Here is a 24,455-nt window from a genome sequence, read left to right as displayed (position 1 = left end):
GGAATAACAGGTTGCAAGCCATAGTTAATGCCATAGTCATGGTGATCTGTGAAGATTACACAATCTTATAAATGTTATTAGTCCTAGAGGTCATGGTTTGCCAGTGGAATGAGTCTGCTTAAAGTAATGTGATATACAATAAGTACCCTACTTTCCAACGAGTTCCGGGAGCTGGTTCGTCAATCCAACTTGTTCGTAATTCCAACAAGGATCAGCGCCTGGAGACAAAGGCTGTGAGTGCTGATCAATGTGTTCTGGTGAGAGGAGTCCCCTTGTCAGAACACAATAGCACAGCAGGGGAGATTGCTGCACCAACATTGCTTGTGTTGGTATGGCGATCCGTCCATTTTTTTTTATTCAGCCTGCTGGGTTGAACAGAAAAATATAAGTGTGTGTACCCAGCAAGTTCACAAGTTGAGCATTTGTATGTAGAGAACTTATTGTATTTTAACAGTATAATAGTTAAAATGCTCACATACCCAATAGATATGCATCCAACCACATTTATTTGTTGTATTTTTAATGAGTACCAAATTCAAGTACTAGAGCTTCCTTCATGCATTATAGTACAGTAAAACCTTGGATTGCGAGCATAATTTGTTCCAGAAGCATGCTTGTAATCCAAAGCACTTGTATATCAAAGCAAATTTCCCCATAAGAAATAATGTAAACTCAAATGATTCGTTCTACGACCATTTATTCATAGGTCCTTTACTTTATACTCCATAAAAAGATTATAGCAATGTGATTGGTTGTGTAACCATAAAATGTCCAGAGAAGAGAGGCACCTCTAAGTGTAGCATATGTTGGTAAATGTTGTACCTTCATTTAATGTAACCATATTGCTACACTAATGCCGCGTACACACGGTCAGACTTTTCAGCTACAAAAGTCCAGCAGCCCGTCCGACAGACTTTCAACGGACTTTTGGCGGACTTTCAACAGACTTTCTAATGACCGGACTTGCCTACACATGATCACACCAAAGTCCGAGGGATTCGTACGTGATGACGTACACCGGACTAAAATAAGGAAGTTGATAGCCAGTAGCCAATAGCGGCCCTAGCGTGGATTTTTGTCCGTCAGACTAGCATACAGACGAGCGGATTTCTGGGTCCGGCGGAGTTACGACACAAAGATTTGAAGCATGTTCCAAATCTATCTCCGTTAGATTTGCGACTGGAAAAGTCAGCTGAATGTCCGGTGAAGCCCACACACGATCGGATTGTCCGCCGGATTTGGTCCGTCCGCGTCCGTCTGACAAGTCTGATCGAAAAGTCCAACCGTGTGTACGCGGCATTAGAGGCACCTCTCTTCTCTTTTATATTCAGTTGTGACATGACGCTACTTGTATATCAAGACATCGTTAGTATATCAGGTCAAAAGTTATTGCAATTTTTTTCTTGTCTTGCAAAACACTCTCAAACCAAGTTACTCTCAAACCAAGGTTTTTCTGTACTATGTATTCCTGTTTGCTCCCAGTGGCAAAAAGTCTATACCTCTCCTAATTCACTAAAGTGAAAATACCCATATCTGCATAGTTCAGATTCATTGGGTTTCATTACCTCATTTATATTTATCTTTCATCTTCAATCAATTTTATTTCATTTACAAGAAAAAAAGTGTAACTCAAATAATGATTCACTAATTCACTAAAGGTACCATTTTAATGTATTCAAATATATTTATTTCCTTTTCACAACTGCTTGGAGAGATGCTAACCATGTCATTCCAGAGATGTCCTTTGATGCAGATAGAAATTCTGATACCAACTTGATAGGCTGGGTGCTATATTTTGCATATGTCTTGGCATGAAATGTATATGTTTCTGACATCAAACTATAGTGACATCATTCGGTAAAGGACCTGAGCAACTGAAACCAATTTCCTTGAAAATACAGCTCAAGCCATACAGTGTTAAATCTGGAATAAGAACATAAGAGATGATCACAATAATCAAAAATTATATTCAGGCATCTGTTACACATATTAGAATTTTCTAAAAATGAACATTGAAGGGACAGCTATAACCTTACAGGTTTTTTTTTTACCTCTTCATTATCACAATACTTTTCTTTTTAAAGTGGAGTTCTGCCAAAAAAAAAATAAAGTCAGCAGCTACAAAAAGTGTAGCTGCTGACTTTTAATAATCAGACACTCACCTATCCCAAGGTGCGGGTGGGCGTACGAAGCCCCGCTCCTCTCCCCCTTCTTTCCACGATGCCGGCATTCTTACTGTGGGTGCCTGGCTGTGGCTTCAAAGCCGGGCACGCACTGTGCATGCGCGAGCCATGCTGCGAATGGCCGGGCAATCTTCTGAGATCTGTGACGTGTCCCAGAAGATTGCAGGGAGGGAGGGGGAGAGGTGAACTTCCCTCTCTGTGCCGTGGAGCCCCCGGAGGAAGTGGGAGCTGGATGCCCCTAAAAAGAGGGTACTTGCTCCCCCCTCCAAAAAAATGACATGCCAAATATGGCATGTCAGGGGGTCACCGTCACTTAAAGCAGAAGTTCCATTTTTGGGTGGAACTCCGCTTTAAGTGTTAAAAGGAATGTGTACTCTTTTTAAATAATTTTAAATTTAAATAGATATGTAAAAAAAGATAAGCTTGAAGTATAAAATCTTGTTTCTGTTAACAGTTTGTAATTTTTATGTACAAGGGCCAGGCACTTTAGCTCAAACCATACACATACTTTGGTTGCAATGCTTGTGCTTTAATAATCATTTCTCACAATGCAGGTCTATTGGGTTGATTTACTGACGTAGATGATGTTAACTTTTCATAGATAATTTCTATAAACCATTGTGATTAAAATGCAATAAGAATCATACGATAAATATTAGGAAATCATGAATGATTTGAGAAGAAGTCACATGTACAGGCAGGATAAATATTTAGATTTTAGGGATAGTTTAATTGTATCTATGGTCAAAATTTAAAAATCATATATTCTTCTCTACATCGAATTTCAATTAAAATAAAATAAAGTCTAACAGACTCAGGCAGCGCTATACACACTATACTCTTCACAGTGTGCTAATCAGAAGTGCATACATATACACATTTACTTTTAGTTTTAATCCATAATATGTTGCAGAGGGGTGCTGTGTAAATCACACTGAAGATAGTGAGAAAGTCAATAATACTTTGATTTAGTGAAATAAGGCTGCTGTCACCAACACCCCCACACGTGCAGAGAAGTGGAGGGTGCAGATTCCCCCCACATATAAAACTCTTACCGGAAAACACTTGAACACTGCGCATAAATATCTGAGTATTGTATAGTCTCCTCTTCAAGCTGAAGTGTCGCTACGACAGCAGAGGTAACATGATCAGCTAGCCGAGACGTACGGGAGCCACAAATCTCCGAATGGCGGGAAGGCAACTCCACACACGTACTAATGCCTGCGGATCAATCACCTGTATAACTTAACCATAGCAGTCATTCCAACAGTATTAACTTATGATAATATAATACCTAAATATTAAAATACATATAAAATGCATTCACTTTTACCTATAACGGTAATTATACATAGGTGATTACATAGTACAATCATATACATCGTATATTAAATACACGTGACCAATTGGGCAACGATCAGAGCAAAATCAATGACTATCACAATAGAATAAATTCATACTGATTTTAAAACGTAAACTAAAAGATGGATACAAAACACAGACATATACATATAAAATGTATATATAGGAGTAAATGAGCTCCACACTTTACTTCACATTATATAGCCCCCCCTTGGCATATACCATTATGCGGTAGTTGGCATCTCCTACATAGTTATAAAAAAATGGTCAATCCTCAAAAAATGATGCCATAAAGTAAAACTAAGTGAGACACTTCACATTAAAATATAAATTAGTCACCAATTGTGCATGAGCCGACATGGAAAAAGAGCAATGGCTAACCTATCTCCCTAGCTGCCTCATTTTACTCTTTTTGAATATTGGGGAAAAGGGTAGTACCAAATAGGCTAAACCATAAAAATTAGAATACAGTAAAAATAAGGTAAAAATATAAATATATAGGGGCCTTGCCCATATACTGTCTCAATAATTACTGATGAAACAATTAACGTCCAGTTCTAAATTCAAGCCACTGGGCGTAAGTGTGTTCATCAAAAATACCAGCGCGCTTCACTCTAATGCCCTGTACACACGGTCGGACATTGATCAGACATTCTGACAACAAAATCCATGGATTTTTTCCGACGGATGTTGGCTCAAACTTGTCTTGCATACACACGGTCACACAAAGTTGTCGGAAAATCTGATCGTTCTGAACGCGGTGACGTAAAACACGTACGTCGGGACTATAAACGGGGCAGTAGCCAATAGCCTTTGTCTCTTAATTTATTCTGAGCATGCGTGGCACTTTGTGCGTCGGATTTGTGTACACACGATCGGAATTTCCGACAACGGAAATTCGGAAATTCCTATGGAAAATGTGTGATGGAGCCTACACACGGTCGGAATTTCCGACAACAAGGTCCTATCACACATTTTCCATCGGAAAATCCTATCGTGTGTACAGGGCATTAGATATTTCACGTATTAGGTTAGAACCTCTCCAATTTGGGTGAACCCTATCAACCAGACGGTTCTTGTTTATGATGGTTCTTAAAATGCATGAAAACGCTGTGATATTTAAACCCAATCTCTATGTTATGTATGTGTTCCGAAATGCATTTTTTTAGGGTTCATTTCGTACGGCCCACATACATCAAATTATATGGACACTGTAGAACGTACACCACATGAGTAGTGCCACAAGTTATAAATTCTGAAATCTTAAAAGTTTTATTGTTACCAGTAGAAGTAAATTTGGTCAATCCTCGAATAGTGTGGTTGACCTTAGAACAAGTTTGACATCTACAAGCAAAGAAACCCACACAATCCCAAAACATAACAGGTCTCACAGGTGGATCTAGCACTTTTTTAACCACCCTGTCCCCAAAATTGAGTGTCTTTCTATAGATGAAAGTGGGATTCAGCGGAAGAGCTTGATTGAGGACTTTATCCATGCACAGAATATGCCAGTGCCGTTTGAAAATGTTCTCAATTTCTCTGTATTGTATATGGAAATTGGAGATAAATCTCCACTCCTGCCTTGAGTCACCCATACATGCTTTGTCTATTAAGCATGTTTCACATGGAATACAACCGACCTCATATATAATCTTATTCAGATCCTGCTCTTTATAGCCTTTCTGTAGGAACCTATACTTAATTACTTTAGATTGTATCTGGAAGTCATTATCTGTGGTGCAATTTCTTCTTACCCGCATTATCTGGCCTTTCGGGATATTCCTTAGCCAATGGTGGTGATGTCCACTGCTAGGTGAAGGTAACTGTTCCTATCTGTAGGTTTGATATAAACGGTGGTGGTCAGCATATCCCCTTGTCTCAAGATGTTAACATCTAAAAAATGGATCTGTTCCCTATTAAATCTTAGTTAAAAAAGTAGTTATGAGACAGGCAAAAGTCTAGTGCTTGTTTCAAAAATACCTTCTGTTCAAATGGGATATCGTCCCTTTGGCTCAGAGCCCAATTCAGCGCTAACAAGGCATCATCATGTTGGATGATGGTGTATAATGAAGACACGTCGGCTGTGACCAAAAAGACATCCTGTTTACCTGACAAGTCGATTTCACTAATAACCTGTGAAAGGTTTTTTGTGTCCTTTAAATAAGCTTTCGTCCGTAGGACACTAGCCTGTAAAAAGGTATCCAAGTACTGTCCAAGTCTCGCTGTGACTGACCCTGCTATTCACGATCGGGCGTGCTGGTGGATTCTTATGGTCTTTATGCACCTTAGGTAAAGTGTAGATTGTTGGAATTCTACAAAAACTAGGTGCTAAGAATTTATTTTCTTTTTTGTTCAAAACCTTTTTACTGAACCCCAAGTCTACCAATCTTTGGAGATCCTTCTGATAGGTAAAGGTGGGGTCAGAACTAAATGTAACATATGTACTCTCATCTGATAGCATTTTACCAAGCTGAGTGTCATAGAAGCTCTTATTCAAAATGACCACACCTCTGCCGGCTGGACTATAGTATTATTTCTATCCTCAAGTTGCTCTATACAGTACCTTCTTGGATATGGCGGGGATTTATATTTTTCTTTGGTACCACTTCTTCCATATCTTTCAAAATTAGGTTTTTAAAAACTTCCACATGTTGATTTGTGGTATTGGGAGGGTTGAACAGAGATTTATTATTTAAACTGCTGTCTGTTCCTACCACATTCATATTAGCCGTAATAGTATTTCTAGTCCCACTGTTTAAAAAATATTTTTTTAAATTAAACCCCCTCCTACTTTTCTTGTTTAAATTGGATCCTCCTACCTGTCCTATACCCTCTCTTTCTCTTCCTGAGGGATCTGGTGAATATTGGTATGTTCTCTCCTCGTATTGAGGTTTCCACCATCCCTGTTGGTAGGGAGGGGGGGCTACTGGACCCGGCGGCCCTTTTCTGAACAGTTTTTGTAGAATTCCAACAATCTACACATTACCTAAGTTGCAAAAAGGCCCTAAGAATCCACCAGCACACCCAGTCATGAATAGCATAGGGTCAGTCACAGCGAGACTTGGACAGTACCTGGACCTGCCCAGACCAATTTTTAGCTTTCAGCGCTGTCACAATTTGAATGACAATTGCGCGGTCATGCTACAGAGTACCCAAATTAAAATTTTATCATTTTTTTTCACACAAATGGAGCTTTCTTTTGGTGGTATTTAATCACCACTTGGGTTTTTATTTTTTGCTAAACAAACAAAAAAAGACAGAATTAAAAAAAAAAAAACACGTTTCATAGTTTGTTATAAAATTTTGCAAACGGGTAATTTTTCTCCTTCATAGATATTCGCTAATAAGGCTGTACTGATGGGCACTGATGGGCTGCACTGATAGGCACAGATAATGCGACACTGATGGGTACTAATAAGACGGCACTGATGGGTCCTGATGGGTGGCACTGATGGGTGGCACTGATAGATGTCACTGATGGGCACTGGTAGGTGGTATTGATAGGCAGCACTGGTGATGAGGCACTGATTGGTGACATTTATAGGTGGCACTGATAGATGACACCGTGGGCACTAATAGGTGGCGCTGGTGGGGACTGGTAGGTGACACTGTGGGCACTGATGGGTGGTACTTTGGGCACTGGTAGGTGGCGCTGGTGGGCACTGGTAGGTGGTGCTGGTGGGCACTGGTAGGTGGCACAGAAGCCTCTGCAGAGGTTCTCCAGATCGGGACTGATGTCCCTCTCACAGCCGCCGGTGAGCGCCTTTTTTTTTTCTCCTCACGCTACCAGCGTCTATGGATGACCTCCCAGCAAATTAGGTCCACGCTGTAGCCATCTTCGGCTATAGCGCGGGTGGGAGGTGGTTAAAGGACACAAAAAACCTTTACAGGTTATTAGTGAAATCAACTTGTCAGGAAAACAGGATGTCTTTTTGGTCACAGCCAATGTGTCTTCATTATACACCATCATCCAACATGATGATGCCTTATTAGCGTTGAATTGGGCTCTGAGTCAAATGGACGATATCCAGGGCTGGACTGGGACAAAAATTTGGCCCTGGACTTCATCATGACCGGCCCACCTTTATTATGTGTGTCCCCAACAGCGTCCCCCTTACATCAGTGTGTCCCCAACAGCGTCCACCCTTACATCAGTGTGTCCCCAACAGCGTCCCCCCTTACATCAGTGTGTCCCCAACAGCGTCCCCCTTACATCAGTGTGTCCCCAACAGCGTCCCCCTTACATCAGTGTGTCCCCAACAGCGTCCCCCTTACATCAGTGTGTCCCCAACAGCGTCCCCCTTACATCAGTGTGTCCCCAACAGCGTCCCCCTTACATCAGTGTGTCCCCAACAGCGTCCCCCTTACATCAGTGTGTCCCCAACAGCGTCCCCCTTACATCAGTGTGTCCCCAACAGCGTCCCCCTTACATCAGTCCCCAACAGCGTCCACCCTTACATCAGTGTGTCCCCAACAGCATCCACCCTTACATCAGTGTGTCCCCAACAGCGTCCACCCTTACATCAGTGTGTCCCCAACAGCGTCCACCCTTACATCAGTTTGTCCCCAACAGTGCCCCCCTTACATTAGTGTGTCCACATCAGCAGCTCCCTTCACATCAGAGAGTTCCAATCAGCAGCGCCCTTCACATCAGAGAGTCCCAATCAGCAGCCCCCTTCACATCAGAGTCCCCACCAGCAGCCCCCTTCAGTGTCCCCATCAGCAGTCCCCTTCACATCAGAGAGTCCCAAAAAGCAGTCCCCTTCACATCAGTGTGTCCCCATCAGAGAGTCCCCATCAGCAGTACCCTTCACATCAGAGTCCCCACCAGCAGCCCCCTTAACATCAGAGTCCCCACCAGCAGCCCCCTTAACATCAGAGTCCCCACCAGCAGCCCCCTTCACATCAGAGTCCCCATCAGCAGTCCCCTTCACATCAGAGTCCCCATCAGCAGTCCCCTTCACATCAGAGTCCCCACCAGCAGCCCCCTTCACATCAGTGTGTCTCCATCAGAGAGTCCCCATCAGCAGTCCCCTTCACATCAGAGTCCCCAACAGAAGCCCCCTTCACATCAGAGTCCCCATCAGAATCCCCCTTCACATCAGAGTCCCCACCAGCAGTCCCCTTCACATCAGAGTCCCCACCAGCAGTCCCCTTCACACCAGAGTCCCCACCAGCAGTCCCCTTCACACCAGAGTCCCCACCAGAAGCTCCCTTCACAACAGAGTCCCCACCAGCAGCCCCCTCCACATCAAATTCCCCACCAGCAGCCCCCTTCACATCAGACTCCCCACCAGCAGCCCCCTTCACATCAGAGAGTCCCCTTCACATCAGAGTCCCCATCAGCAGTCCCCTTCACATCAGTGTGTCCCCATCAGAGAGTCCCCATCAACAGTCCACTTCACATCAGAATCCCCATCAGCAGCCACCTTCAAATCAGAGAGTCCCCATAAGCAGTCCCCTTCACATCAGTGTGTCCCCATCAGAAAGTCCCCATCAGCAGTCCCCTTCACATCAGAGTCCCCATCAGAAGCCCCCTTCACATCAGAGAGTTCCCATCAGCAGCCCCCTTTACACCAGAGAGTCCCCATCAGAGAGTCCCCACCAGCAGCCCCCTTCACATCAGAATGTCCCCATCAGAAAGTCACCACCAGCAGCCCCCTTCACATCAGAGTGTCCCCATCAGAGAGTCCCCATCAGTAGTCCCCTTCACATCATTCTGTCCCCATCAGAGAGTCCCCATAAGCAGTCCCCTTCACATCAGAGTCCCCATCAGAAGCCCCCTTCACATCATAGTCCCCACCAGCAGCCCCCTTCACATCAGAGTCCCCATCAGAAGCCCCCTTCACATCAGAGTCCCCATCACATCAGAGTCCCCATCAGCAGCCCCCTTCACATCAGAGAGTCCCCTTCACATCAGAGTCCCCATCAGCAGTCACCTTCACATCAGAGTTCCCATCAGCAGCCCCCTTCACATCAGAGTCCCCACCAGCAGCCCCCTTCACATCAGAGTCCCCACCAGCAGCCCCCTTCACATCAGAGTCAACACCAGCAGGCCACTTTACATCAGAGTCCCCACCAGCAGCCCCCTTCACATCAGAGTCCCCACCAGCAGCCCCCTTCACATCAGAGTCCCCACCAGCAGCCCCCTTCACATCAGAGAGTCCCCTTCACATCAGAGTCCCCATCAGCAGTCCCCTTCACATCAGAGTCCCCATCAGCAGTTCCCTTCACATCAGAGTCCCCACCAGTAGCCCCCTTCACATGAGAGTCCCCACCAGCAGCCCCCTTCACATCAGAGTCCCCACCAGTAGCCCCCTTCACATCAGAGTCCCCACCAGTAGCCCCCTTCACATCAGAGTCCCCATCAGCAGCCCCCTTCACATCAGAGTCCCCATCAGAAGCCCCCTTCACATCAGAGTCCCCATCAGCAGTCCTCTTCACATCAGAGTCCCCATCAGCAGTCCTCTTCACATCAGAGTCCCCACCAGCAGCCCCCTTCACACCAGAGAGCCCCCTTCACATCAGAGTCCCCACCAGCAGCCACCTTCACATCAGAGTCCCCACCAGCAGCCCCCTTCACATCAGAGAGTCCCCACCAGCAACCCCCTTAACATCAGAGTGTCCTCCCTCTCCTCCCCCTCCCACATGTACTTACATTTTTCAAGGCAGCTTCTTGTTCCTCTCTCCAGTCATGTGATAACAAGTGATAAGGGGTGAGAGGAAGAAAAGTCTGCCAGCTGCCTATCTCCCCCTGCAAGCTGGAGGGAGCATAACGCCTAATGTCCGCATAAAGTCCATGCCTGACGATATCCCATTTGAGCAGAAGGTATTTTTGAGACAGGCTCTAGACGTTTGTTTGTCTCATAACTACTTTTGGTATAACCATCAATTCTACTCACAGTAGAGAGAAGTTGCGATGGGGGCAAAGTTTGCCCCCAAACTAGCAAACCTTTTTATGGGGGAGTGGGAAGATAAATCGGTATTTTACAAGAGGTACGACTTCTTGTTTATTTGGGAGGGAAATGAAAAGTTCATTGCATAGAACTTAACTCTAATAACAACAATATAAAATTGGACTACAATTTTAATAGGGAACAGATCCATTTTTTGGATGTTAACATCTTGAGAAAAGGTGATATGCTGACCACCACAGTTTATTTCAAACCTACAGATAGGAACAGTTACCTTCCGCTTAGCAGTGGACATCACCACCATTGGCTAAGGAATATCCCGAAAGGCCAGATAAGGCGGGTAAGAAGAAATTGCACCACAGATAATGACTTCCAGCTACAATCTAAAGTAATTAAGGATAGGTTCCTACAGAAAGGCTATAAAGAGCAGGATCTTAAAAAGATTATATAAGAGGTTGGTTGAATTCCACGTGAAACATGCTTAAAGCAGAGGTCCGCTGAAAAAAAAAAAAAAAAAATATTAAAAGCCAGCAGCTACAAATACTGCAGCTGCTGACTTTTAATATATGGATACTTACCTGTCCAGGGAGCCCGCGATGTGGCAGCCGAAGCCAATCCGTCCGTCGGCTCTCGGCTGCTGCTGCCGCCATACTCGGTAAGGGAATAAGGAAGTGAAGCCGTGCGGATTCACTTCCTGGTTCCCTACTGCGCATGCGCGAGTCGCGCTGCGCATCCTCTCTGGTCCCTGCTGTGTTCTGGGACCTGTGTGTTTCCCAGAATACAGCGGGGGAGGACAGTGTACGCGCCGGAAGTGGCGTAGGTCACCGCAAGCGCTGCGGTGATCTATGCCAGGAAGTGGGAGCAATTATTATTAGTTATTAGACAGGTATCTGCTCCCTCCTCCCCCCTGAAAGGTGCCAAATGTGACACCGGAAGGGGGGAGGAATCCAAAAAGTGGAAGTTCCATTTTTGGGTGGAACTCAACTTTAAGAGACAAAGCACATGTGGGTGACTCAAGGCAGGAGTGCGGATTTATCTCCAATTTCCATATACAATACAGAGAAATTGAGAACATTTTCATTTTTGCTTGTAGGAGATGTCAAACTTGTGCTAAGGTCAACCACCCTATTGGAGGATTGATTGAATTTACTTCTACTGGTAACAATAAAACTTTTAAGATTTCAGAATTTATAACTTGTGGCACTACTCATGTGGTGTACGTTCTAGAGTGTCCATGTAATTTGATGTATGTGGGCCGTATGAAAAGAACCCTAAAAAAATGCATTTCGGAACACATACATACATAGAGATTAGGTTTAAATATCACAGCGTTTCAATGCATTTTAAGAACCATCATAACCAAGATCCGTCTGGTCTAAAGTTTTGGGGGGTTGATAGGGTTCACCCAAATTGGAGAGGTTCTAACCTAATACGTGAAGTATCTAAGAGTGAAACGCGCTGGTATTTTTGATGAACACACGTACGCTCAGTCACTTGAATGTAGAACTGGACGTTAATTGTTTCAGTGTTTTGTATTTATATGTTTGGAATGATATGAAAGATTTTGTAGGTCTATAATAATTTAATACAAATAATTGAAATATATAAAAAAAAAAAAAAAAAAAAGAATTGTTTCATCAGTAATTATTGAGATAGTATATGGGAAAGGCCCCTATATATTTATATTTTTACCTTATTTTTACTGTATTCTAATTTTTATGGTTTCGCCTATTTGGTACTACCCTTTTCCCCAATATTCAAAAAGAGGAAAATGAGGCAGCTAGGGCGATAGGTTAGCCGTTGATCTTATTCCATGTTGGTTCGTGCACAATTGGTGACTAATTTATATTTTAATGTGAAGTGTCTCCCTTAGTTTTACTTTATGGCGTAATTTTTTGAGGATTGAACATTTTTTATAACTATGCAGGAGATGCCAACTACCGTATAATGGTATTAACCGGGGGGAGGGGCTATATAATGTGAAGTCAAGTGTGGAGCTGATTTACTCCTATATATACATTTTATATTTATATATCTGTTTTATATCCATCTTTTGGTTTACATTTAAAATCAGTATGAATTTATTCTATTGTGATAGTCATTGATTTTGGTCTGATCGTTGCCCAATTGGTCACGTGTATTTAGTATACGATGTATATGATTGTACTATGTAATCATATATAATTACATTATAGGTAAAAGTAAATGCATTTTATATGTATTTTTATATTTAGGTATTATATTAACATGAGTTAATACTGTTGGAACGATTGCTATGGTTAAGTTATTCAGGTGATTAGTATGTGTGTGGAGCTGCCTTGGCTCCCGTACATCTCAGCTAGCTGTTCATGTTACCTCTGCTGTCATAGTGACTCTTCAGCTTAGAGAGGAGACCATATAACGAAAGGGGTTAAATATTCCCAGCCAAGCTCTGGTATATATGGGGTACGTTACATTGTATAGCCACACCCTCAGATGAGGTTGTGAATGACGAAACGCATCAGAGTGGAGCCATGCGACGAATAGTAGTGACGTAAACAAGTCGTTCGGGGACCCGGTAGTGACTTCCTCTGGAGAGGCAGGCTTAGTGGGGTAGGAGACGCCGTAACAATCCCTGATCGTTCTTGCTGACTACATGTGAATATATGCCACTTTTGTATGCATAGTATGCAATGACTTCCTGATTGAGAGATCCAGCTGTCTGGTATCAACGGGACTCGGAGAGGAAATACCCTTGGAGAGATTGCTCATACAATACTCAGATATTTATACGCAGTGTTCAAGTGTTTTCCGGTAAGAGTTTTAGATGTGGGGGGAATCTGCACCCCCCACTTCTTTGCACGTGTGGAGGTGTTGGTGACAGAAGCCTTATTTCACTGAATCTTAGTATTATTGGACTTTCTCACTATCTTCAGTGTGATTTACACAGCACCCCTCTGCAACACATTATGGATTAAAACTAAAAATAAATGTGTATATGTATGCACTTCTGATTAGCACACTGTGAAGAGTATAGTGTGTATAACGCTGCCTGAGTCTGTTAGACTTTATTTTGTTTTATCAGTTTTACTTGCCTTTTGGGCTGGGTATATGGTAGCAGCTGTAGCCTTAATTTGCCCCTTTTTTTGACCCAGATAGGGTTTGTATATTCAAATTTCACCGTCACGTGAACGCTTGTTTACTAGGAAGGCCGTCTTCTTTTTTGATTGAATTTCAATTATTTCCAGCTTACTCCTATTAAACTGAACAATTTTCAATGTAATGTACAGTACTTTTTAAAGAACCCCACACATTTACTTCTTTGAATTTGACAGGTATTCAGTACGTCGTTATACACTGCTGTCACATATTTCACAGAGCCTGCTTTTTGAACGACATAAGTGTTAAAAAGGAGGCGATTGAGGAGGCAGAGGCGGTGCAGGAAACACACTATGGTGTCATCACTACTTGCAGGCAGCAGGGTACCATGGGATATGTAGTTCTTAGAAATTGAAAGTAAACAGCAGAGGGGAAACTGAAAAGCATGAAGGGCATCCAGGAAGATGTGGAAAGAGATGACCAGAAAACAAGCAGAACTCACAACATGAAAGTAGATTTTTTTAGGCCCCTTTCACACTGGGGCGGCGTTGGCGGTAAAGCGCCGCTATTGTTAGCGGTGCTTTACCATCGGTATTCGACAGCTAGCGGGGGGTTTTACCCCCCCCGCTAGCGGGCGAGAAAGGGTTAAAAACCACCGCAAAGCGCCTCTGCAGAGGCGCTTTGCCGGCGGTATAGCCGCGCTGTCCCATTGATTTCAATAGGCAGGAGCGATGAAGGAGCGGTGTATCCTTCACCACTCTGAAAATGCTGCTAACAGGACTTTTTTTCCCATCCTGCTAGCGCACCGCTCCAGTGTGAAAGCCCTCTGGGCTTTCACACTGGAGAGACAGCAGCGGCTGTTTCAGGTCAGTTTGCAGGCGCTATTATTAGCGCCTGCAAACCGCCCCAGTGTGAAAGGGGTCTTAAAGTACACTTATATTGGATTGTTAAATATAAATATTGTCTGTATTACATTGCTGATGTTATAAAATGAAAGTGTATGCTGTGACTTTAGATATCCTTTAAGTACCTTTTCCTGTCCCAATTTCTCTTTTAACTCTTGAATTTCATTGAGAAGGGATGATTTTTCCTGTATCCACTGCTCTTTTTCCTCTTCCAAAACCTGCAAATATATTAACTAAGTTTACTTTTTGCCTAAATGTTTTGCAACATAAATAAAATGTGTAGTTGTATACAACATATATGGGTAAAATTGCATATTATATAACGCTCTTCACAGAACCAATTCTATATGCAATAAGGAAGTCTTCTTCAGTAGAAACTTTCCTACCTGATGGTGAGAGTGTCACACATCATGTGCTTACTTTAGTCACATAAAAGACTTATTTTTCACTCATTCATAAAAATGGTCTTTGGGTTCATACATAAGCTCTCCACAGTTGAACAAGAACCTGATATTGTCAGATGTGTATAATGGGAAACCTCTCAGAACTTTGCCCCACAGGAATACAATAAGGGATATCTAGCGGTGAAATCGGATTTAGTGGATCAGCCCCCCAGATGACAGAACACTACAGCAAAAACTATTGCAGCCCCTAGCTCATCAAACATCCATTGGTTGGGTAGCCGTTAAAGTGATTGTAAATGCTTAGGTTTTTTTTTAAACCTTAATGCATTCTCTGCATTAAAGTAAAAAACTTTCAATGGTCATCTACTCCCCAACCCCACCCAAACACTTACCTGAGCCCGATTTCAGTTCAATGCTGTGCCCAAGAGCAGCGGTTCTCTCCTCACTGGACATGGAGGCAGCAGCAGAAGCCTGTAAGGGGGGGTGTAGGGGGTGGGGCCAATCTGGGGTGTGTATGTCAATAGACACATACAGCCCAGTAGCTCAGCATCAAGCCTGTATGTGTGTTACCATAGGAAGCGGCTTCCTCTGGTGTCACACGCAGAGGAGGAGGAGCCTAGAGCACCAGCGGGGAACCCCAGAAGCAGAGGTTCAAGGCCACTCTGTGCAAAACCAATGCAGGTAGGCTTGTTATTAAAAAAATACATAACTTTACAATTACAATTAACAAGAATGTGTGCCTGTTGGAGAATAAAAAAATAAAAAACTACCACTCTTCTTCACCTAGCTATGCACCCATCACTCAGCTCCTGCTACAGGGGCTACTTTATGTGCCAAAATATTGCCCCCTTCCAATCCATATTTTTCCTATATGTGTTACTTTTTGAAGCAGAAAAAGCTCTTCCAATTGCTGGCTTGTATAGAGCCAGTGCAGTATTTGCTTCCTCCAGTTGTATAGGCCCTGTTAACACTGCACCAACCCTATATAGACGTGCCATGTTTACTTCATAATGATACACATGTATCTGGTAGTATAGTTACTATGGGCTTTTTTAATATTTTTTTCTTTTAACATGCAGCTATTGCTTAAAATAAATATTCAACTGCAAATGATCATATCAGAAAATATAAGTGAAATTGGAAATAGGTTTGCATTATTCAAAGCATTTCACCTTTATTTTTTCTTGCAAGCATCCTGTTTTTTGTTCCATAAGATCATAGTAGGTCTCTAACCTAGCCTTTAGGATCTTCATTTTATCACGGTAATAGTTTTTCAGGATTAGAATCTCTTGCTCCTAGACATAATAAAACATACATTTTTAACAACAAGAATGTAAAAATCGTTAGTAGTTAAAAAAATATACATTTAAAGGGTTGGGTCACCCTTCCGGCACATTCCCAACAAACCCCCCACATGCATTCCAGCATCCCCAACATATTACAAATCACTGCTCAGTTTATAAAAAAAATAAGTTGCTTCTTTTTCACTCCATTTCTGTATGCTGTGTGTGAACTGTCTGGAAAAACTCTGTGATAGCTGACCCCCCTCTGTCCTGCCTAAAGGTAGGACAGGCTGGAGGTTAGAAGTGTGCCCCCAAAGGATGCTCTGACTTGTACAAACTGTGCACATGATCTGTGCGCACTCTCTTCCTTTAGTAGCAGTGGCCGAGCTCAGTGTTGTTCAACAGCGCCGCTAGAGGAAAAAAGACCGCACTGTGCATTTGTGCAGTTTGAACAAGTGAGAGTGCTCAGTGGGGGTACTTTTCTAACCACCAGCCTTTCCTGGCTTTTAGGCAGGACAGAGGGCATCAGCTATCTAGGAGTTTTTGCAAACAGGCCAAGCATGGCCTGCAGAAATATAATGGAAAAGAAACACCTATTTAAATTGCTGAGCAGTGGTATGTATTGAGCAGGGGGGGCTGTTTTGCTTAGGGGGGTTTGTTGGAAATGTTCAGGAAAGTTGGACTAACCCTTTAAGAGTCCGTTAAATTGATTTAGTTTATGAAATTCAAAAATTAAAACAACTCTTTTTTTCTAATGTTTACAGAACCCACTACTAAATATAAAAACTATTTATTTAGATAAAGTCAGCAGAGCAGAGAGACAATTCTACCCTTTCTGTGACAGCTATGTGTCATTGGTTTCTGCTGAGTATTAGGCATATATCAGCTCACAGAGAGTTGTTAATTTGGCCGTACACCATTCAAATTTTTGGGCGATTCCCACTGAATCTGCCTATTTTCATGTATTCAAACAAGTGATAGTTTGTATAATGCCTGAGGTTGGTGCACCCTTTCATTTGTTCTTTCATTCAGTTTCCAGGATCCTCCATATCCAAAGAGGGCAGTGAGGCCTGTGTTCCAGGACCCCCCCCCCCCCCAACCCAAGGAGGCAGCAAGGCCTGTGTTGAGACTGGATAGCCATATATTGCACTTACACAGGAGCTCCACTTCTATTTGTGTTTATTAAAAGTCAGCAGCTACAAAAACTGGAGCTGCTAACTTTTTTTTTTTTTTAATCAATATTTTTTTATTAATTTTCACAGAATATACATTGTACAATTGAACATTGTACGTCCTGCAACGACGTTTGGTGGACAATGCAAAAAAAATAACTCCATTCTGAGTAGAGTACAACTTTGTCCATACACAATAATCTATTGCAATAAGTATATAATAACCAGTATCTCTAACATTTGTAATGTTTTGTAGTTGTGGCTGGTCCACTTCACTAGTGTGACACCCCATGTGGGATCTCTAGAGTCACAGGAGCAAAGTGGACCATCTAATCTTGTAATTTTCCAAAAATAGGAGTTATTTTGAAAGGTTACCAGATGAACATATGCATATAATATTGCTCTATTCTTGGTATTGCTCAGTCAAGAGGAAGGGGTTGTACTGCAGTAAATTTAGTTGTGAGGTGCGCAGTGTCTAGTCCAGGTGGTCCATGGTTGCCAGCTGGATTGTACTTTTGTATAATGGTTTGTGCCAGTAGCAGATGCATGCTCATAGCTGTAATGTAATGATACCAAGTCGACGACTTGGGTTAGAGTTAAAGGTGTGGCGGACTTCCAGTGTCTAGCTATATTAAGTCTAGCTGCCATCAGGACGTGGGTGGTCACTATTCTAAGAGGGTGAGGAAAGTCTTCGATAGTAAGGTTCAGGATCGCAAGTGCTGGGGAGGGGGGGGGTATTGATGTGAGTGATGTGCGAGACTAGCTGGTGGAGCTGCTAACTTTTAATAAACAGACACTCACTTGACCCAGGATGTGCTCTCCTGAGCCGTTTTTTCATCAGTTTTCTGTCCCAGGCACCGGAATCTCAACTGTGGGCACCTGGCTGTGACAGCTTGCAGCTTTACAGCTGGGTGCCCACCGTGCCTTGTGAATGGTCCCACAGTCTTTTGGGACCTGTGATGTGTCCCAGAAGACTGCGGGGAGGGAGGGGGGAGGAGAAATTCTACTCCGTTCCTAGGCCTAGGCGTCCTGAGCGGAAGTGGGAGTGGGTACCTGTCAAAACCAGGTACCTGCCCCCCCCCCCCAAAAAAAAGGTGACATTTCCTAAAGAGGACGGGGGAGGAGGCCTTAAAGCTGGACCTCCCCTTTTGGGTGAAGCTCTGCTTTAAACACACTTGAGCACAGAAGAGTGGATTTGTGTGTGTATCTCTTGTTCATTGCCTACAGTCTGACATCTTTATGCAACGTTACATTTATGGAATACTTGGTGATGTCAGGGGCCGCACTTGAGTCCCCTCAGTAAGTTGACCATGATTGCATTAGACAAATAATGTGGATAACCTAGGCATGCACTTTACAAAGATATTTACTTGGAGACTATTTCAATCTCTCTGGTGCCTCTACTTTATCCCACAATACAAAATGTTCATCTATGTCATTTGGACAAAGCAATCAAGGTATTTGCTTACAAAGCATGCCTGAGTTCTGGGGGCTCTGGAGGAGCAAAGGAAAATGTATTTTTCAATTAAAAAAGCTTATGCAGGAACCTTGTAGGTATTATCTTATGCCATTTTAATTTTCAAATTGAAGCAATAATCTTGAGGCATGAGCCGCTTGGTTTGTGAGCCAATTTACATAAGTAAAAAGAATGTGTTTTCTGAATTGGGCTCTTGCCTTGGCTATGGCCAAACTTAGTATATTTATTTTCCTGAAAGTTATATATATATATATATATATATATATATATATATATATATATATATATATATATATATATATATTTTTTTTTTTTTTGTTAATAGTGATAGTCCCAGTCTCTGGGAAAATGGGGGTAATAAGGAAACAGAGTTTGCATGTCAGGTGACTGCAAGGCTACAGAGCAATTATTTTGAGAGGAGAAATCTGCTCTGGCAGCTTTTTCTAGATTTTACTATCTTCAGATGGGGCTCTGTAGTTTGGAGATTCCTCAGAGTCTTGGGTGGGATGGAATCTCCAACCCTGTGTCCAGGTCTTATGGATAGCCAGCAGGTTGTGTGCCCAGGTGCACACAGCCCATATAACGAGGGGCTGGTGAGAGCAGAAAGTGGAGGAAGGTGGAGTGTGCGCAGCTTGTTACTGCTGCTGCTGCTGCTGTATCAAGACAGACCTGTGTCTAAAAAGCTGTTCACCCTGTTTGAGACGACATCCCTGGTAAGGGGGGACTTTGTGTCTGAAGGACTGGGAAGGTTGGGACGGCTACAAGGGCCTGTGAAACCAGAGAAAGGTCTGGGAAGCTGGGAGAGCTGCAGCGACTAGCAAGTCCAAGGGGGGCTGAAGGAAGTCTTGAAATCTGGGGGACAGTAAGCAAACCCAGGGGTCTGGAGAATCCTGTTGAGACCAGGAGTAGGCCGGTTCAGCAGAGAACTGCAAGGCAAAGTAAGCCTAGGAGCCAGGAGGCTTGGCCTTTTCTGTTGTATGAATTCACTGGAGAAGAACCCCTGTGTGGGAAATCCTGTGTACAAACTTTTTTTTTTGTTCCTTTTAATAAAAATGGGCTGCCATGCCCTCAAACCTGATAACTGACTGCTGTGGACTCACTATGTGAATTGACAGATTTTACCTTACCCGATTCCTCTTTGCATTATCATCAATTTCAGTAATGATTTGCATGTGTTTTATTTTCATTTTTTGCATATCGTTGGCTACCTGAAATAAAAGGAAATACAGTGCATGTACATTAAAAATAACAAAAAAACAAAAGTCGTATAAGTTGAGCAAGGCAAAGAAACATACAAGCTAGGCATATTAAAAGACATATGTAATACACTGAACTGTTAAAGTAAGTTAGTCGCCCAAAAGTAGTACAGGAACCTTTTTCTAAGTCGGAGTGACTTGAGTCGCTCCTATTAGAACGGTTCCATCCTACTGAATGGAGCGCAACTTGTCAAGCTGACAAGTCGCCTGACAGGTCGCCCCTGTGTGAACCGGCACTCAGGGCAGGGCCTGAGGTTCAGTGTTGTCTGTAAAGAACAGCAATAATAATAATAATAAATAAATAATACTTAAACATGATTCAATACCAACATTTGCCACTAGATGTCCTTAGTTTTTCAAATACATAAGGATAATATTTCAGTTTATCCACTTGAAGAGCAGGCCTTTTCTGGCACTTTTTGTTTACATGTAACAATCAGATTTTTATTTTGCTAGAAAATTACTTAGAATCCCCAAACATATATTTTTTTCAAGCAGAGGCCCTAGAGAATAAATTGGTGGGTATTGCAGATTTTTATGTCAAATGGTATTTGCGCAGCGTTTTTTTAAACAAAATTTTTGGGAAAATACACACTTTTTTGAATTTTAATGCAAAAAAAAAACAGTATATAACCCATTTTTTAAATAAAATATAAAAAATTATGTTACGCTGAGTAAATGGATACCAAACATGTCACACTTTAAAGTTGCGCATGCCCGCGCAGCGGTGACGAACTGTAAATTTTACTATCCATAGGCATCGCTTTAAAAGCCTCTACAGGATATCAATTTACAGAGGAGGTCTAGTGCTAGAATTACTACCCATGATCTGACGTTTGCGGTGATACCTCACATGTGTGAGACGATCGCTATTTGCGTAAATGCGGGATCAAAGCACGCGGGACAGGGGCACTTTACATTTTTTTTTTTTTTAATTATTCATTTATTTTTTTTTATTTCTACACTGTTCCTTTAAAAAGAAAAAAGATCACTTTTATTGCTGTCACAAGGAATGTAGACATCACTTGTGACAGCAATAGGCACGTGACAGGTACTCTTTATGGAGGGATATGGGGTCAATAAGATGAAGTGATGTCATGTCATCGCTTCCGGGTTACCATTATAGACAGCCCAACAAAGCCAATCCTGTTGGCGGACGTACCGGCTGGTCGCTTAGGTTTCTCAGTGGGACAGGAGAGGCCGAGAGAGCCATGGAAGGCAGCATGAGGGGGGTCCCTCCTGCTGCTTGCAATAGCTAGTCAGCCGCTCTAACTGCTACTACAAGAGAGCTGATCCTCGGCTCTAAAAAGCAGTACCACCCTGGTACAACCACTTGAACTCAAAATGATATACTAGGTACGTGGTTTGGCGGCAAATAATTAATAATGTATTCAGTGGGCGATGCACACATCCACATTGTTCCTTCTTTTACAAAAGCATAGAAATTTCCTCCTATATACTATCAATTAGGTTAAAATGTAGTTACTGTTGTATAAACACAACTGACGAAATCATAGATCCCAGACAAACTGATCTTATGTGATTTAGCTCAGAAAATACCAATTGTTACTGTGCTCTGACAATTGAAAAATATAATTTACTTATAACTATTATAGCAAAGTCTGCTATAGTTTCTAATGTCTATAATATGAAGATACTATAGCACTATTCCTGCAGGAGCTGCTGGCAAATGATGGGCTCTCCTACTTTTTCCAATGATGACCTGCCCTGTATCTTGACCCAACAATACACTAAAACAATAGTGGTATTTTGTTGTCTATTTAGACCCCTGGCACTCTGCATGTGGCCTTCCGGCTATTGGGCACCAGTTGTGCAGCAGAGTGGCATCAGGGTGCTGGTCACTGGAGTGTTCTGTGTTTCGGCACCTGGAATTGAAAGACTGTACTGTGAGATGTGGTTATCGCCACCCACAGTTATAGTAAAGTCCCAACCTATTAGAGGGAGAGTGGCATAGGAACCTGTAATCATGTCATCACCACCTATGGGGAGCAGGGGGTGTTTAACTTTTACTGTCACTGACCACTAATGAGAGGTTTAACTTTTTAGTGTTACTGACCACAAATATCGGAAGGAAATTTTATGGCCACTGCCAACCAATACGGGGGGGATGAGGGTAAATTTCACTGCCAATGACCTGAATGTAGGGAGGGGGATTAAATCTCACTGTGACTGAACATCAATGTGGGGGGGTCAATAGTACTGACACAAGTGCTGAGAGTTGTTTTTGCATCCATTGACACCAATGCTTGGGGATATTATTGCAGCCACTAACACCAAGGCTGGGGCTTACTATTACTGCCACATTCGCCAGTGCTGGGGGTTATTGTATTCCAATGTTCTTTTTGAGTGTGCATTGTGATACACTGCAAAGAATGAAGCAGGACCAAAATTTTTGGGCATTGAGGTGTATCACAGCCCATTCACTTTGAATGGGCTGTCTAATTTGATGCAATGCACTTTATACATGAAAATGTGCTGCTATTGTTCGGACCTCTGGAAGTGTTGGTGGCTGCATTGAGTTTGACCTTTTCCTCCTTCATCGTTTCCCACAGGCTGAAGGTTGGGCTTAGTGTGGCATCCGATGCAGCCAGAGTTCTCTTCTTCTTCCTCCCAGCAGTGTTGTCAATTAAATGGCTGATCGAGTAGAAGCAAGCTGCACCATGGCCATGATGCCCAGGGTATTTGGCTATAGCACCTTAAAGGGGCCTACAGCCTGGGCTACAGTACTTCAAAGTATATGCACATATGAGAAATGTTTAGCTTTATTCACCAACAATTTCCTAGTCTTAATTTTAACCCTCACAGTTTTTGTGCTAAATGAGAAATGCTTAATGGATTCCAATACTTAGTTCTGTAGTAACAGATATTTTGTGATTTGTGACATTTTCAAGGATGAAAGTACAATTTACTAATGTTTTAAGAATCAATTTCACTTAAAATGAAGTAAAGCAATGACATAAGCACTAATGAATGTGTTCAGTCGATTAAAGTGTTGGGCATTCATGCTTGCTTAAACTGAAAAATCTGTTTGTCCATTGTGTACATTATTTTAAATATGCACGCATGCTCAGAATAAATAAAGAGATGAAAGCTATTGGCTACTGCCCCGTTTATAGTCCCGACGTACGTGTTTTACGTCACCGCGTTCAGAATGATCAGATTTTCCAGTTTCCTCCCATTTGTTCCTCATTTGTTTTGTTGTACATTTTTTGTTTTCAAGGCATATTGCTTTAAGTTTTCTGTCTTGACGCTTTGATGTCTTCCTTGGTCTACCAGTATGCTTGCCTTTAACCACCTTCCCATGTTGTTTGTATTTGGTCCATGTTTTAGACACAGCCGACTGTGAACAACCAACATCTTGTGCAACACTGAGTGATGATTTACCCTCTTTAAGGAGTTTGATAATCCTCTCCTTTTTTTCAATTGACATCTCTGGTGTTGGAGCCATGCTTCAAGTCAGTCCACTTGTTCCAACAGCTCTCCAAGGTGTGATCACTCCTTTTTACCTACATACTAACAAGCAGATTTAATCTGATGCAGGTGTTAGTGTTTGTAATGAAAATTTACAGGGTGATTCCATTTTTTCCTCAGAATTGAGTGATTCCATAATTTATTCCCTGTGCTTGTTCTATAAATCTAACTGTTACTGGCCACCACAATTATTTTTCTTGATTTCTTTTAGTGTTTCTTAAAGCGAGAAAGTTGGCATTTGAAATGCCTTTAGTTTTTGGCCATGTCTGTGATCTGCTTTTTTTCTACAACAATAAACAACTGAAGGAACATCCTCAGGGACTGGTGATTCCATAATTTTTGCCAGGGGTTGTAGCTCCAGAGCTAATGAAATGGCTGGGCCAAAGCCACAGGGACTCTCAGCTGTGGATGGTAAGAGTGAAAAGAAAGTCCGATGTTGTAAAGAAGAATACTGTATAGGAACCTGGAATGTAAGATCAATTAATCAGGGTAAGCTGGATGTGGTCAAACAGGAGATGGCAAGATTAAACATCGATATCTTGGGAATTAGTGAACTAAAATGGACTGGAATGGGCAAATTCAACTCAGATGATTACTATATCTACTACTGTGGGCGAGAATCTCTCAGAAGAAATGGTGTAGCCCTCATAGGCAACAAAAGAGTGAGGAAAGTAGTACTGGGGTACAATACCAAAATGACAGGATGATCTCAGTCCGTTTCCCAGGCAAACCACTCAATATCACAATAATCCAAGTTTATGTAACAACCTCTGATGCTGAAGAAGCTGAGGTTGACTGCTTTTATGAAGATCTACAACACCTTTTAGAATTAACTCCAAAAAAAGATATCCTTCTTATAATGGGAGATTTGAATACTAAAGTAGGAAGTCAAAGCATATATCCGGAATAACAGGCAGATATGGCCTTGG

The 24,455-nt window shown here is 42.4% G+C and overlaps 1 protein-coding gene across 3 annotated transcripts in view; it reads right to left on the bottom strand.

Moving 5' to 3' along the window:
• Positions 1–1,648: 1,648 nt before the first annotated feature.
• The window catches only part of LOC141147192 (uncharacterized), an 87,472-nt gene continuing 64,665 nt past the window's right edge, over positions 1,649–24,455 (bottom strand). Inside the window, exons 5-8 of one of the 3 annotated variants that reach the window (XM_073634358.1) lie at positions 19,906–19,986; positions 16,019–16,141; positions 14,568–14,660; positions 1,649–1,923 (exon numbers count right to left, since the gene is read on the bottom strand). In XM_073634358.1, the coding sequence (XP_073490459.1) occupies positions 1,918–1,923; positions 14,568–14,660; positions 16,019–16,141; positions 19,906–19,986 (303 nt within the window). In that variant the 3' untranslated portion in view covers positions 1,649–1,917. Of the gene's footprint in view, positions 1,924–13,560; positions 13,702–14,567; positions 14,661–16,018; positions 16,142–19,905; positions 19,987–24,455 lie in introns of those variants that run through there. The other 2 variants (XM_073634366.1, XM_073634349.1) reach the window with 2 other exon arrangements.

This window comes from Aquarana catesbeiana, linkage group LG01 (assembly GCF_042186555.1).
Source record: "Aquarana catesbeiana isolate 2022-GZ linkage group LG01, ASM4218655v1, whole genome shotgun sequence".
In the NCBI taxonomy this organism is placed as follows: Eukaryota; Metazoa; Chordata; class Amphibia; order Anura; family Ranidae; genus Aquarana; species Aquarana catesbeiana.
This window is presented reverse-complemented; position numbering and strand designations above follow the sequence as displayed.